We start from the raw sequence: 15,771 nt of genomic DNA, 5'->3' as shown, positions 1-15,771 counted from the left end.
TATAGTTAATATTAAAAGAGATATTTTCTGCCCCAAAACGCCCAACAAATTTTACCATTTTTTGATCAATCGGCAGCCAATTTATTTCAACAATTAACAAAATTAAATTAATGCAAAAAAATCAATTCATACCACTTGCACAAAAAATGATACAAAAAAATGAAAGATTTGAACATCATATTTGCAATATTAATTATGACAGGATAATAACAACACAAAAAATTCTTTGGACGAGATTGCATTTTCATGAAGCCAGATATCTTTGTACGGCAGATGCATTATCAAGTTTTTTCTAAACATGGTTTGTAACAATAAAAGAATTAAATTGACTTTTTTTTTCTGGCGAATGTCAGATGAAGCAATCCTATAAAAAGTCATGAGTCATCTATCATACAAATAGTCACGAGTCGTACTATTTTGATCAAATCTAATTGTTCTAGTCAGCTCGATAGCACTCACGAAAATAAGTCTTTTAAAAAGTTCAATTTGGTCAAACTTTACAGCATTTTATGACGTTTTTATCTTTTGAAAGTTGCTCAGCTTTGTTGCCATTCCTCGAACAACGGAGAATTTCTGAAAATAGAATGACTTGTATGTAATAAACTTAGAGCTAAATAATTAGAAATCCACAATATTCGAATGCAACAAACTAAACTTTATAAGAAAATCGAGCCATAAATACACATTCATCTCATTTGGAAGAATTGGATATAAAATATATGCTTACACACAACAAGGAAGTAAATATTTGCAGAGGCCTTATAAACAGTTTTTATGACAGGATCAAGCTATCGAACCAGGTCAAGTCATTCAGAATGATTTTGCATTTTACATAAATTATAAGCTGAAAGTCAGCATATATATGATGAATATATAATGATAAAAATAGTGATTTTTATTTTGTATTTTTGAATTGGAAGCTTTTCAAATATTAAAAACATTAAAGCAGGGATGTGCAACCTATATTACTACTGGAGGGCCAGATACAAATAACTGAGTGAAACCGCATGCCGCTCATTTATTTAACATAGACACAGTAATTGCATACACGAAGATTGTAATGTCATAGCATAGACATAGATAATAAATTGGACCCAGGTATGGGCTTTACTCGCACAATTTTTCCCAGTGGGCCGTGTTTGGCCCGCAGGACGCAGGTTGTAGACCCCTGTCTTAAAGCATTTGAAAGGTTTCTGACAAATTCAGTTTTTTGTTGTGTGCAAAATGTGTAGCATATTGGTGGTTATAATAAAAACATCCTTTGAGCCAGACACAAGTCTGCTATTTAAATAAGCAGTAAGATTTGTGCTGTGCAATACTGTGTTGTGTCTGTGGTACATTAAAAATATACACTTCAAAAGTGATCATATCATCTGATTGAAGATTATCTAACGATCAAAAAATTACTCACTGAGATGGCGAAAAAGACAAGGGTGACATATGAGGCAATGATTACACTGAGGTAGAGATCAAAAACAGCTGATCGCACCATAGAAGCACTCATTTGTCTTTGTAATCCATCGTACAAAACGAATTCCGGATCCCTACAAATAAATGTTTTTTATCATACAAACACATTGCTATCTATGTTAAAGCAATTTAAGAGAAATGAAACTGAATATAATTGCGGAAAATAATATTCCAAAAAAAAATGTTAACAAACAAATTAAATATTATTGTATTACTGGTAAAAATCATCCTGTGACATGTTAAGAAGCGAAACGAAAAAATATAGAGTGTCAAAATATATAAAATTTCATAAAAATAAATCTCCAATCACAGCTGGATATACTGATCATGTTTTTCAGCTCTTATTTCCCTTGGAAGATGTTCAACAAAAACAAATTATTACACCCTGGGTCATGGTTTCCCAAACTGGGGTCCGGTTAGGCACTGAAATTGATTCGGCAAAGCGTGGGGGTCCGTTAAAATTAGGATTCTCAAATAGGGGTCCGCTGCCCAAAAAGTTTGGGAAACCCTGCCCTGGGCGATGTCGTGTGCATGAAATTTGAACCCAAGATTTTACCTTGTGATGGCTGTGATTCCATATGAGTTACCGTAAGTCTAATGCTCTAGCTTGGCCACCACGCCCACTAGTCAATATTTGAACAAAGTGTTCTACTTATTCTTGAGCGCTCCAGAAGTGTGTGTAGTTCGACTACTTTATGTCAAGTTGTGCGAAGGGACTGAAACCTATGGACAGGGGGGTATATTCACTTGGTTAACACAGATAGTTCCTGAACTCATAATAGAACTAAAATAAAGGAAAATCGGAATAAAATTATAGCTCAACCCTAACCTGGTAGGCTGGTATACACACTACGTGAGTACCTATTCTTGTAAGCCTTGTAAAACTACAATTTAAATTGTGCTTAGTAATATTTCACAATAAATTACCTTTTATCTGCCTTGAACGAGACTTTTTGTACATTTTTCAAATGTTTTTGAAAGACAGATTCTAACGATGTAACAACAGGATGCTTCTCGTGCATGTCCTAAAAAAATGACAAAAAATTAGAGAGCGAAAATATTTGCCCCAAAGAAAAAAACTTTCAACTATCTAGAGATATCTAAGATTTCACGATTAGAATACTGGAGTACAGGGTGATCCCCAGAAGGGTACCCATGTCATTTAGAACATATTCTACAGAAAACGTAACTATTGTGCTAAGCGTCCTTGAATACCGAAACTTTTGGATACAATTATATACAAATAAAAGACCAAATTTTCCATTGATTAAAATTCCACATTTATAGTCATGTAACAGCAATATTATAACACAAAGTTATATTTAAAAAAAAAAAAATAAATCTTACTTGCTCGGGTCTTGGTTGTGAAGCAAGATAATCTAACCAGGTTGAAACATACTCATTATGTACTTCATAATCACCATGGGATATTCGATCTTCATTATCCTGAATAAAAAGATTAGTGTAAAACTATATATATCAGGGGTGAGCAACTACTTTTCTGAGTGGGCCAGTTACAGATAATAAACTACATTACTGGGCTGAAGGCTCAAAACTCAATATGAAAAACTATAAAGAAAAAACAGTTTATTTACCACATTTAACATTTATAAAATAATAAGAGGCACAATTTAACAATCGGGGTTATTGTGATGTCATTTTCATCGATATTTTCGATGTGAATTTATACCTATAAAAACTTTAGTCGTAATTCCAGCAGACGCAAGTGGGCCGGATGATACACTTCGGTGTGCCGGATCCGGCCCGTAATTTGCCCATTCCTAAGTCCTAACACATATGGTCATGAAGTTTCTTGAAATTCATGTCGAAAACTTAGCCTTCTGGAAAGCTTCTTTCTTTAACAATTGATAATTTGAAAGCAAGCTCTGATTTTTACTCCAAAAACAATAACAACAATAATTTTTCCTAATTTTATCACCAAGTAAATCTGTTTTGATGTACTGATAAATCATTATACAAATAATAATCGAAATACAAATAAGTGACATTTCATTTGTTTCAATATTATGTACTCCATCCCCCAATTTCAGACTTCTAAGTAGATTTTTTCGGAAGTCCGTTGCTGAAGTCAATTTTTAAATGGCTTGGATATGAGCCTACATATCAAAAAGATCATACATGAATTTGGGAAATATACCAATAGCAAACTTTTTACTTAACTACATGTTAGTAATAGAACAGCGAGATAACTATCATTAGGATAAGGAAATTAGCCTACTTCCTTCCTATAACGAATTGAAAAATATTCCACAATATCAAGCACTTACTTGTTTGATCATACATGGGCATTTGAATGGGCAAACTGAAGTTTGACTTATCAAATGCCCCTGTATAATCAACCAAGTAGAAAATTCACTTACAGTAGGAACATTGTAAATATATCTCAATACAGCTTCGTTAATGATTCGAATGTTTTGCATCAGTGTATCGTCATTTACAGTGCCACGTTGATCCATAACTGAAAACCTAGCAGTCTCCTGTAAATAGAAAGAGTAATAATTATAACTTTGGTCTCTGAATCACAAAAAAAAAAAATTTTTTTGGTCAAAAATGAAAATTCCAGCCGAGGGTCGTAAGATGGATAAGACTAATATACATATGCATTCAAAATTGATTGTATTCAGCCTTTAGACCTAATTTTACTTATGACACTGTGAAAAAATAGGCAATCAATTAAAAATATTTAAATTTATCTCAGCTATTCCGCAGTACTAAAATGTAATTTTTATGTATTTAAAAATTGCAATATTTTCTGTTGATAATGATCTTATATAGACTATATTCTATATTTCATATCCGAAAATATTATGTCAAAATAGTGAATTATTTAATTTTGACCATCCCTCGATATAATGTTAACTGTCAATCTTTGATTTAACAAAATTTCTTACATCAAAAGATTCCAGAGATGACAATGTGACAGCAGGAAGACGCCTGATTGAATATCGTTCATGTTCCCAAGCGAGAGTGTCAGCAGACAATCGAATTTTCTTGTGTATCAAGGTAGTGTTGGTTGCATGTTCAAGGGCAGAAGCCTAAATAAAAATAGAATAGTTGATGATCAAGCAAATTCTAACGATTCAGTTGTAATTTAAAAGGTCTCTCATTAACAGAAAAGGGTTACATAAAGGGTGAACCAAATAACTGTTTGTGGGATTTCATTTTACTGTGGCGACTAACTTATACAACCTTAGTTTACAATCAAGCATTCAGATTATGATCCCACCTTACAATGGGTTACTACATAACAACTGTATACTAGTGTGAAATGAGTAACATGATATGCAATATTGACTATAAACTAAATCAAATATAATATAGAATAAGTTTGCTTCGTTGGAATCTGCATGATATTTTTTGACACGCTATGTTTATGCATAGTCATTCAAGAAAGGGATATATGTGATTGAATTTGAACTTAGTTTACAAGATTTTGTAGTACTAAGGGGAACGACATATTGAGAGCACAAATTAAGATTAGTCAAAATATATAAACAGGCTACCATTTGCAAATGGTAGAAAACAAATTGATCCAACATAGCTAAATCATAGTTTTGAATTTTCAATAAAGAATGTAGTGGGCACGCTGGTCAATATTATTGAGGTCAAAAGTTGGACATGTCTCATTCGATTCTCCAACTCGTTACCCTTGTTTACGATTTGAGTGGGCAATGTTGAACTGAAAAAATTCCGGCCATTACAAAAATAGTAGATTGTTATGTAAATGTTGTTTGCTGGAAGTACTATTCGAAGTGATAGTGTGAAAAACTATATAGATAACTTGACAATCAATCCAACCACACATTAAATATTATGCATAATAATGTACTGAATCAATTTTGTGAGATATTCAGTTCTGGAATTCAATTTATTACATCCGTAATACTTTAGTAATATGCCATTACATCACCATTTCTACTAAGAATGTGAAAAACAAACCTTTTCTATTTGTGTGTACATGTCATGGGTGTGTGATCCATCTTTAGGTGGTTTGGATACATGCATATGAAGATGACCTGCTTTACTAGCGAGAGAATCGAGACAGAGAACTACGTTTACGTTAGAAAGAAGGTTGGATATAGTTTCCGATCCAGCAGTAGGGTTATCCAAAGCATCTTCAATCCAGCGCTTAGTGCCTTGATAATTAAACTTCCCACCACCAGAAAGAAGAAACAGTATATTGTGCCTGAAATGTTTAAAATAAAATTATTCAAATATTCATCCATAGGGGTGACAATAAAATCAGTACCTCGCCACCATGTCTATGTTATTGTTCATAAAAATATTGTTCGGTTTAAAAGTGTAAAACAATAGATAACTAGCATATGAAACTTTATAGCTTCTATGAAATGTGGGATAAATATCACACAGGTTGACCTAAATATAGGACCTAGTTTATTTGGAACATATTCTTAAGAAAACATAACTTATAACATAAGCATACTAGATTACTGAATTTTTTGCGTATAATCGTACACAAACGAAGTTCAAGTTTAAAATAAATTTTCATCATTTTCGTAGAAGTACGCTAATTAAGAAATTTATGGGTGTTGTTTTTCTTTGGGTCACCATATAGAAGACTAAATATTTTCATTTCAAAAAATTAGCTGTTTCTCATTAAAATTCGACTTAGCTGCAACGAAAAAATTTTCCCAACCAGAGAGGAATTTTTTTCCTAGAGCAGAAGAACAACAATAATTAATAACTATTGATCATTAAGTCAATAATCAAATATAAAAATCAGTCAATCCCGCATAATAAAGCTCGATACAGTTCAATACAAAAAATACCAGAACTTTCTGGGGATGAGAGAGAAATATTCACACATTCACTGAAGTTGGTTTGAATGTTAGTTTCCAATTTCCAACTCAAATCCTACTGCTACTATGTAAGATAACTTACTTGGGATGGGTTCTCAAATTACTGTATAATTTACTCAGTATTCTCGACAGTTCAATAACAGCTACCACACCAGATGCATCAGAATTTGCTCCATATGACAAATACTAAAAACAAACAATTTATCATTAGTCATTACCATAACAAACAAAAGATATGAGTAATCATATATAAACCGAACATAAACTGTATATAACCACACATGAAGTGACAATAACATTAGTGTATTATTTTATCTTTGTACATCTGTGGGATTTACCGTGCTTGCAACTTCATACAAATTTTTACTGCTTACCGGTGCAATTCCATAAGAATCGTAGTGTGCAACAATTGCTATAGTAGGAAGTTGATCTTCCTTTCCTAACCCCGGTAAATATCCCTGAAAAAAAATTATTAAAAATTAACATCTAAAGACAAAAATTGGGATTATAGAACGCCCCATTTAGGCAGCATTGGGAGTCATTCCATATGGTGCAAGACATTCTAACAAATTTGAAATTTAAATTAATTTACCTGAATATTAACAATGCTATGATCAAACTGAGGTTTGCTTTGTCCTCCACTGGTTACAAGCTGGTAACCAACTGACGTTGCGGAGTTAAGAAGAGCTTCCAATGCACTCTCTGCATCATCCGAAGTTGATTTCTGAACCTAATATATAGAAGGACGTTTATAAAACAAAATGAATAGCAAACTGGAGAAGGGATAATTATAAGACAATAATGGGAGTAAGCACTTTTTATTAATGTAGTCCTCGCGAATAATACCCATTGTAAGCCTTTACTTGTGGTCCGCATTGAACCGCTACATGGCCTCCGAGGGCCCTATTTGAGAAGCCCTGTTCAATAGATTGACATATGAAACACATTCTAATAACATATTCTGCTTATAAGTGAGTATATTCAAAGCTGTTCTCCTTTTAGAAATTTTTCAGCAATACTTGAAACATTGAACTGAAAATGTATAAGTATGAACAACAAATTCTACTCACATCATACATCAAACTGTCCAAATTTTCGTCTTCGTGAGCAAAATATATTGGAACGTTTGTCTGCTCTTCTAAAAGATCTTTTTCTAATGCCATAAAATGCTGAAGAGATCAAGTAATATAGAGTACAATTTGTATGTAATATGTCAAAAATTGGTTCTCCCGTAGTGTGTGTACCAGTTTATGGTTAGGCCATAATTTTATTTCGTTTTTTCTTATTTTAGATCTATTACGAGTTCGGGGACTGTCTGTGTTAGCCAAGTGAATATATCCCCAGCCTAGAGGTTTCAGTCCCTTTACACAACTTGATGTAAAGTAGGCGAACAAAATTAGTTACCTCCATATTGGTACACACACTTCTAAAGCGCCCAAAAAAAAAAAAGCGCCTTACTCATAACATTTTATATCATCTTATAGTTTAATAATTCAAACAAAAGTAAATTTGAAGGAATAAACTATGCGAACCAATTAGAGGTTAAAGTGTAGACAACACCTCGGGTTCAAATCCCACGTACACCACCCCACCTAGGTCAAAATAAATTGGGTAGGCAATGCCCACATTAAATATTGAGATTTACAATTTGTGGAAATTTGTGATTTAGGTAGAATAAACACCAAAGTTGAAATGTTCACAGCCTAAATAATACGTCACGCTGACAAAAACAATCTGTGATTTAGCAAAATGCAATCGTACACGTTTTTGACGATATTTTCTCAGTTTTCGACCCCGAAAACCCCTCCTGGCTGCGCTACTGTAGATATGTATCAGTTGCTTCTTATACAAGGTGAAAAGGCATAAATATTGTAAAAAAGTTCGAGCAAACCTTCATGTCTTCTGTTGTACCATTTTGTGGCAATACGATTAGCAATGCCCCCATTGCCCTTTCTACAGCTTCCATATATCGTTCGTATGTCATATCTCGAGCATGTACGACAACACATTTCCTTGCAAGTGAATTTCCTGATGAAAGAGTTCTTGCTTCCATGTTTACTAATGAGTTGCGACAACCTGATAATTCGAAAAAATATTTATTAGGAAGTAACTATACTGTGATTTTGATTTTTTGAAAATAATTGAGTGGGTCTTGTTGTTTAGTTGAGATACGGAGTATCATGGTACTGAGTGTCTTACTTCCATTGAGTAACTTCAGGGTTTTTGATAAATGGCAACTTGGGTGCAACCAAAGTTGAGTTACCTATGTCAATTTGCCTCCTCAACACTAACTGCTAAGTTATTATTATACTCCAATAACGCCAAAGTCCTAATATTACTAAAATATATCAGGAAATTGACATTACCATATGATTTGCTTTGTAAATCATACTGTTGCATCCGATAAACTGTAAACTCATGTGCTGCATTCACGGCGGACGGAGATACGACAATGAAGACCAATGGAACGAAAGCAAAAAAAGCAAACGGAAAACTATTTTTCAGAGCATCTAGTGCCTGGGACGCTGCTTCCAACATCTTGATTATATTGAATTAAATAAAACTAGGTCTAACTATAAAAGGAAATTATTAAATACATTACATTTCAATTACAGTTTGAATTTCATGAATCAGTGGAAAATATAAGAGTTTGTGGAAAAATATGGCATAAAATTTAATCAACAACATAGAATAATAACGAGGATTCAATAAGAGGCAATATTTTTTGCAAATACGTTGAGCAAAATATTTTTACACCATAATATGAAATTATGCCAAACAACAAACACAATGAAAATCTTTTTGAGGCTCATTAGAAAAATATTACAAAAAAAAATTGAAGATTATAATGAAGACTTGATAATTCTGAATATAGGCTGGTTGGAATGAGGAATTAATCAACAACATAAAATAATAACGAGGATTTTATAAAAGGCAATATTTTTTTCAATTATGTTAAGCAAAATGTCTTTACACGCACCATAACAGAATAAAAAATCTTTGAGGCTCATTAGAAGTATTACAAAAATAATTTAAGTTTATAATGAAGACTTGGAATGAGAATTAAAAACATACAAATTTATTAATACATGCATAATGTAGTACTTAGTTTTAAAGTAAGAAGACATACAATATTAATTGTTTAAAACGAGGTTTCAGTGCCCAAATAGGGGGGCTATGAAGTGTTTTTAGAAGGCCACAAGCAAAGGCATTGGCTACGTACCATTCCAAATGACTATATTAATTTAGGTAAATTGACTGTTATTTGTTAAATCTTGACTGTAATTCTTATGTTTGCTATGTTTATATTATTAAACTTGACATATGAAATAAGATGTTGAGCAAAACTAAATACTTTTACAGAAAAGTGGTGGACAGTGTGGAACCTCTTTAGAAGACGATCACAGATAAACAAAATGTTTGAGAAAAATGAAAAGCACTATGTATTTGAAAATTTCGACATAGTCTGAAAATCTTTATACATCAAAACATATTTATACATAAAACATATGAAAAATTATTATACACAATCTTGTTATTAAAATTTGATCAAAAGATGGGAGCTATTGATTAATACAATGCTATCGATAAACATTATCAATGACTTAAATTTTAGCGTAGTTGTAATTTTTCCAACATGGATTAGTCTCCATAACAAAGCTGCTGATATTTCAAGATTACCAGAAGAAAATAACTTTGCTGCTTTGTTGAATTCTTGGGTAATTTGATACATATACATCATCTCTGAATTTGTTTTTATAAAATTGTTCCAACTTTGCCAAAGGCATTTAATTAATCGAGTGATTGAAACCATTTCGAAAATCATATTGATAGAAAGTTTTTTAGTATTTAAAAACAATTTTCTCGAATTGTTTTTTACAATTAATTTCCATAAATATGAAGGACCTTCCTTTAATTTTCCACAAAGATGTCTTTCATACCATGATTCAACTAATTTCGAACAGACACGATCTCGAAGTAATGTCACCCATTCGTTATACAACTGATGACATAGGTCCTTTTGTAAATGTGATAACACCAAAACCATTTCACGACATAATTCAAAAAGTTTCCCATTTCTTACTCGTTCCTCATAGCTGAATAAAATTTTGAAAATAATCCTTGCTTGATCAATGGAAACTGTATGCATATTACGTAAGTCCTCAGGAGTCTGTGATATAACTTTTGAAATTTCAGGAAAGTATGACTCGAGGACATCTTCAGGCATAACTGCAACCGCAGCCCATGAAGTTATATAGTATGTTGTAATATATTTCTCGGGCAAAGTAATAAATGCAGAACGAGAGACAAATTCTTGATAAGCTGTTAGTATCTTTAAAACGTAATCGAGTTTTCTAAAATTATTTTTCTCTTTGTTGAACTTTTGCGTATAACATTCCAAAACACACATGAGATAAACTTCATCATTTATCGATAAAGGATCCACCGAAATAAGCAGAGATTCAAGAACTCTATCTGCAAGATTCAAAATTGAAAGTGTATCATCCCATTTTCTACTATGGCTTGGAATATAATACAGCATTCCAAAAAGTAAAGGAATATGTTGTTCTTGAATTTTGGCAATATTCTCCTCAGCTTTTGAAACCAAATGAAAAAATTCACCCTTTTCCAACTCTTTTTTCATTTTAACTTTAGCTAATGATCGGCCAAATTCGAAACACATTTGAGAAATATTATCATTTGTTTCGGACAAGCCTTTACAACAAAACTCGAGTACAATTTCTGGAGTGCGACATTCCAACATAGAAATCAAATAAAGAAGTTGATGGTTGAGGTTTCTTTTAAACTCAATAGAATTTTTTTCCACAATTTCCACCACTTTTTCATACATTTGACGACGAAAATAGACACTGCTAAGCAACAGAGTAACGTCATATTGTATAGAGGAATCATTTTCCAAGTAAGATAACTGATGTTCAACTTTATTCAACAGTTCTACTCTTTCTTTGTGTGATGATTTCCTGTGCTCATAAAGACTTGAATAAAGGGATGCTAAATTGTAACGCACTTCCGAAGAATTCACATTTTTAACTCCATGATCATCTTGTTCGAGAATTTCCAACATTTTCAACAAAACTTTTGCAGCGTCTTCCCAATAACCCAGCACATAAAAAGATACCAATACTGATTGGTCAAAAAAAGGAACTAAACGTTCGGGTACTTTTGTCCCAATTTCATCAGGATATATTAACGGTCTGACAAAACTATGGAATTTAGCATAATTCAGCGCACAATGAAGTGCGTTTTGCTTCCCAACTAAATGAACAACCTCGGACTGGCTCAATTTCTGTCGCTGGTTTCCAAAAGTAGAGTATAGTTTAAGCCTGAGTTCACAAGCAATTGCAAGAGCAAAACGGAGTTTATTGAAGCCCCCATTTGAGATTATTTCAGACTTCATCAACGCACTAATGGTGTCCCATGTCGTAGTAGAATGAAAATTTTGTAGTCTGTCAACACAAGACAACAATGCAGTTAAAGGCCGATAAAACATTTGTTTTACATCCTGTAAATAATTATACGTTCCAGATATCACAAAAAACTTCCCTTGAAGTTTAATATTAATATTTTCTTGAAGACTTTTAGAGAATTCCTCTTTAGATAATCGTTGTGCATCCAAGATCCATTTAGAAACATTGTTAAAAAGTTTGTAAACATTTTCATCTCCATATACGAAGCATGTACGCGCTAATAAATCTTTCAAATAATACCCATTTTTCAAATGTGATTCAGATAGTAAAAATGTAACCATTACCATTACAGGTTGTATAAGCTCTACGACATGGGTATATTTTTCAGTTGGCTCTTGTCTTCCTAAAGGAGTGTTACATGAATGAGGTACTCTACCATCGAACGAAACACCACTTGGAGTAAATACATCATAATACCAATTTTTCGACTTGTCTTCTGAGTATAAGTCATTAATGCTTTTTACTCCAACACTTCGTATGAAAGTTTCACCGATTCCAATTATAATAACCTGAAATATAACAGCAAACCAACGAAAGTATTCTTGAACGTTGTGATAATCGGAAGAATATTGAATCCCCTCTTGAAGTATAATAACATGTTCAAAATCTGAGTATAAAGTGATTTCATTTCTTGCAAGAGATCCCAAGCCAACAACAGTGAATTTACATGGGGCTTCTCCAAGGATTTGTACACATTTCTCAGACACGAAATGCATAATTTCTTTGTAATTCCGAGTATTTCTCTCCATCATTGACCTAATTTCATAAATTTTAGTGTGATGTATCTGCAAGTCTTGCCAACCATCATCTGTTAAAGCTTCTTCATTAGAGGTTGATAATTTGGCCAAATCAGTTTTTTCTGTTTTACGTAAACATTGCAACCAATCAGAAACATCTTTTGAAATCTTGTACAAGTCGAAGGAAGCGTCTTTAGCATTTGATGCCTCAATCAGCATTATGTTCATCTCCCTCAAGGTTTCAATTGCGTTCAATGTTCCAAGAACGTTGTTAAGTATTTTGAATCGAACAATCACACCATTTAACAAGGCAGAACATTTTATAAAATTCAGCTTTTGAAGCATACCTTGAGTGATTTTAGCTTTTTCAAGGTAAATTTTTCCCATTTCATATAAAATTTCAGTTGATTCACGTAGTTTTGACTTTATTTCATCTCCAAAAGGTGTGCAGTATGATTTAAGCTTTCGAGCCAATGCAATTTCATGAGCTGATATATTTTCCTTCAAATCCATTTCGATAAATAGAGAATTAGCAAAAACTATTAATACACTTAAACCTCCCTCAATATGTCCATGTAGCAACCTCCGTTCAGCACACTTTATATAAACAATCAATGAGCATTAAACTGAGATACCAAGCTAGTGCAATGTCTCGATAATCAGACACAACCACACATGTAATGTGATAGAAGTCAGTTTTCTTGCCTGTACAGATGTATGAAACTTTGCACTGTTCCTGGGCCTGGGAGTTGACAGGACATTCCGCCAAATTGAGCATTTCAAGCATCAGCAATGACAGAATGGGTATCCCTGTATCCACAGTAGTGCGACATACTTTTTATTAACAATATTACTTAGTTATTCACATACTGACATAACACATTGACCCCTTGGTAAGAAAGCAATATATTAGAATATGTTGATGAGAAATTAAGTTAAACAAAATCAAATTTGAGTAAAGAAACTGTTTCAACCCTAGGACCTCAAACCTGCAAACTGCTGAAAAGTAACGGTGTACCTGGTCAAACTGTCAAAGGAATCATGGTGGCGAGCATTCCTAGATAGTATACGGTAATTTCTTGCTGAAACGTGGAATGAGCAGTGCATAGCGACATAGAGAGATAAGATATCGTAATTTACCGTATATCTGTATTTGAATTCAATCACGCTGACATGCCCAAATCTGTCACTAATTCATAGTATTTCCCCCATTACCGGTATGCAGTAATGAAAATCCACTTTGTACAATAGAGAATGTCTAACAATGCAAACCACATTTCAGGGTGGAGGAAAGCCAATAGTTTTCTGATTATTCAACAACGATGCCCGTGATCAAGCCCAACGGTAATTAACACCAAGACGGTATACAGGTATAAAAGCGAAGCGAATAATCGATTTACAAATACGGAATCAAAAATAGCTTAATCGTACAGTTACTTTCTGACATTACAGCAGTGCTAGGCCATGTAGATACCAATACATTATTATACAGTTATATGTCTGTTTGTATAATTTGCGTCGGAAAATAATGGTGTCCTCTAAGACAGCGGTCATGAGCTTTCTACCATTTAACGTTACACTCAAACATTAGGGTCTCATGTACTTTCTTACCTGAATAACTTCTAGTGGGCGTGGCGTAACAATTTTTGGATATATGATTCCTGACCCCCACCTGATGACGTCATCCAAAAATTACGTCACTGCGACGTCACAATAACGAAATACAGCTTGCCAAAGTATAGCGACGGTCCCCCGTAATGGCGCCTACGAGTATGTCAACAAACTCAATACGTCAGCGACCTCTCTCTTATCGGGGTCGTTGTACAGAGCTCAAAATAAACAAGAATCACAAGCGACTAAATTGTCCCCAAGGAACGTTCACGATATCCCATTCTGACCAATTTCTGTCCAACAATAGCTCATGTATCGTGCTACAATCTAAAATAGAGCGTTATACGATACAACTCTAACCAAGGCTTTAGACAAGCAGAAAATACATGTTATTTTACGCAATGGTTGAAGTTGGGTACCACACACATAAAGACTTACTATTTTATGTTCAGCAATAGCTCATGTATTGTGCTACGATCTATTAATAGGGTGATATACGATACCGCTCTGAGCTAGGCTTTAGACAAACAGAAAGGACATTTAATTCACGCAATGATTGAGGTTAGGTGCCGCAGACATAAAGACTTGTTATTTAATATCCAGAGACTGATCATGTATTGGGCCACATTTTATTAATAGGACGTGGAACGCTTTCACTCTATGCAAGGCTTTAGACAAGCAGAAACCGACATATTAATTTGCCTTAGCGCAATGGATGTAGTTTCTTACCTCGATAACTTATACTTATCTTAGCGTAACAATTTTTGCATATATCATTCCTGACCCTCACCTGACTTCGTCATCCAAAAATTACGTCAATGCGATGTCACAATAACGAAATCGAGCTTGCCCAATAATAGCGACCATAATGCAATCGTGATAAATACGCCTGTGTGTCCGGTATGGGTGTAGTTTCGTACCTCAATAACTTCTAGTTAACTTAGCGTAACAATTTTGGCACGTAATATTCCTGACCCTCACCTGATTTAATCATCAAAAAATTACGTCAATACGACGTCACAATAACGAAATAGAGCTTGCGATTACTGGTAATGCCACCTATGGATGTAGTTTCTTACCTCAATAACTTTTAATTATCTTAGCGTAACAATTTTTGCATATAATATTTCTGACCCTCACCTGACTTCATCATCCAAAAATTACGTCAATGCGACTTCACAATAACGAAATAGAGCTTGCCTAATAATAGCGACCATAATGCAATTGTGTTAAATACGCCTGTCTGTCCGCTATGGGTGTAGTTTCATACCTCAATACCTTCTATTAGGCTTAGCGTAACAATTTTTTATATAATATTCCTGACCCTCACCCGACTTCGTCATCCAAAAATTACGTCACTGCAACGTCACAATAACGAAATAGAGCTTGCCCAATAATAGCGACGTTATTCGTAATGGCACCTATGGATGTAGTTTCCTACCTCAATAACTTCTAGTTAACTTAGCGTAACAATTTTTGCATATATCATTCCTGACCCTGCCCTGACTTCGTCATCCAAAAATTACGTCAATGCGAATTCATAATAACGAAATAGAGCTTGCCTAATTAATAGCGACCATAATGCAATCGTGTTAAATACGCCTGTGTGTCCGCTATGGGTGT

At 33.7% G+C, this 15,771-nt stretch overlaps 2 protein-coding genes across 2 annotated transcripts; both read right to left on the bottom strand.

Annotated features, from left to right (window-relative positions):
- Window positions 1–57: 57 nt before the first annotated feature.
- On the bottom strand, window positions 58–8,901 carry LOC120334239 (BOS complex subunit ncln-like). The gene is made up of 13 exons (XM_039401709.2): window positions 8,678–8,901; window positions 8,203–8,387; window positions 7,382–7,480; window positions 6,904–7,041; window positions 6,686–6,769; window positions 6,394–6,497; window positions 5,431–5,677; window positions 4,383–4,526; window positions 3,852–3,968; window positions 2,818–2,916; window positions 2,398–2,495; window positions 1,412–1,544; window positions 58–573 (listed from the first exon to the last, which is right to left on the bottom strand). The coding sequence occupies exons 1-13, from the start codon at window positions 8,847–8,849 to the stop codon at window positions 508–510; spliced, it is 1,686 nt and encodes a 561-aa protein (XP_039257643.1). The 5' UTR covers window positions 8,850–8,901; the 3' UTR covers window positions 58–507.
- Window positions 8,902–9,317: 416 nt separating this feature from the next.
- Window positions 9,318–13,451, bottom strand: LOC120334227 (uncharacterized). The gene has a single exon (XM_039401695.2). The coding sequence runs from the start codon at window positions 13,048–13,050 to the stop codon at window positions 9,850–9,852; it is 3,201 nt and encodes a 1,066-aa protein (XP_039257629.2). The 5' UTR covers window positions 13,051–13,451; the 3' UTR covers window positions 9,318–9,849.
- Window positions 13,452–15,771: the final 2,320 nt, after the last annotated feature.

The sequence above is a fragment of the Styela clava genome, chromosome 15 (genome assembly GCF_964204865.1).
Source record: "Styela clava chromosome 15, kaStyClav1.hap1.2, whole genome shotgun sequence".
Classification (NCBI taxonomy): domain Eukaryota; kingdom Metazoa; phylum Chordata; class Ascidiacea; order Stolidobranchia; family Styelidae; genus Styela; species Styela clava.
Note: the sequence above shows the minus strand (reverse complement) of the source record. Positions and strands in the feature narration are given on the sequence as shown.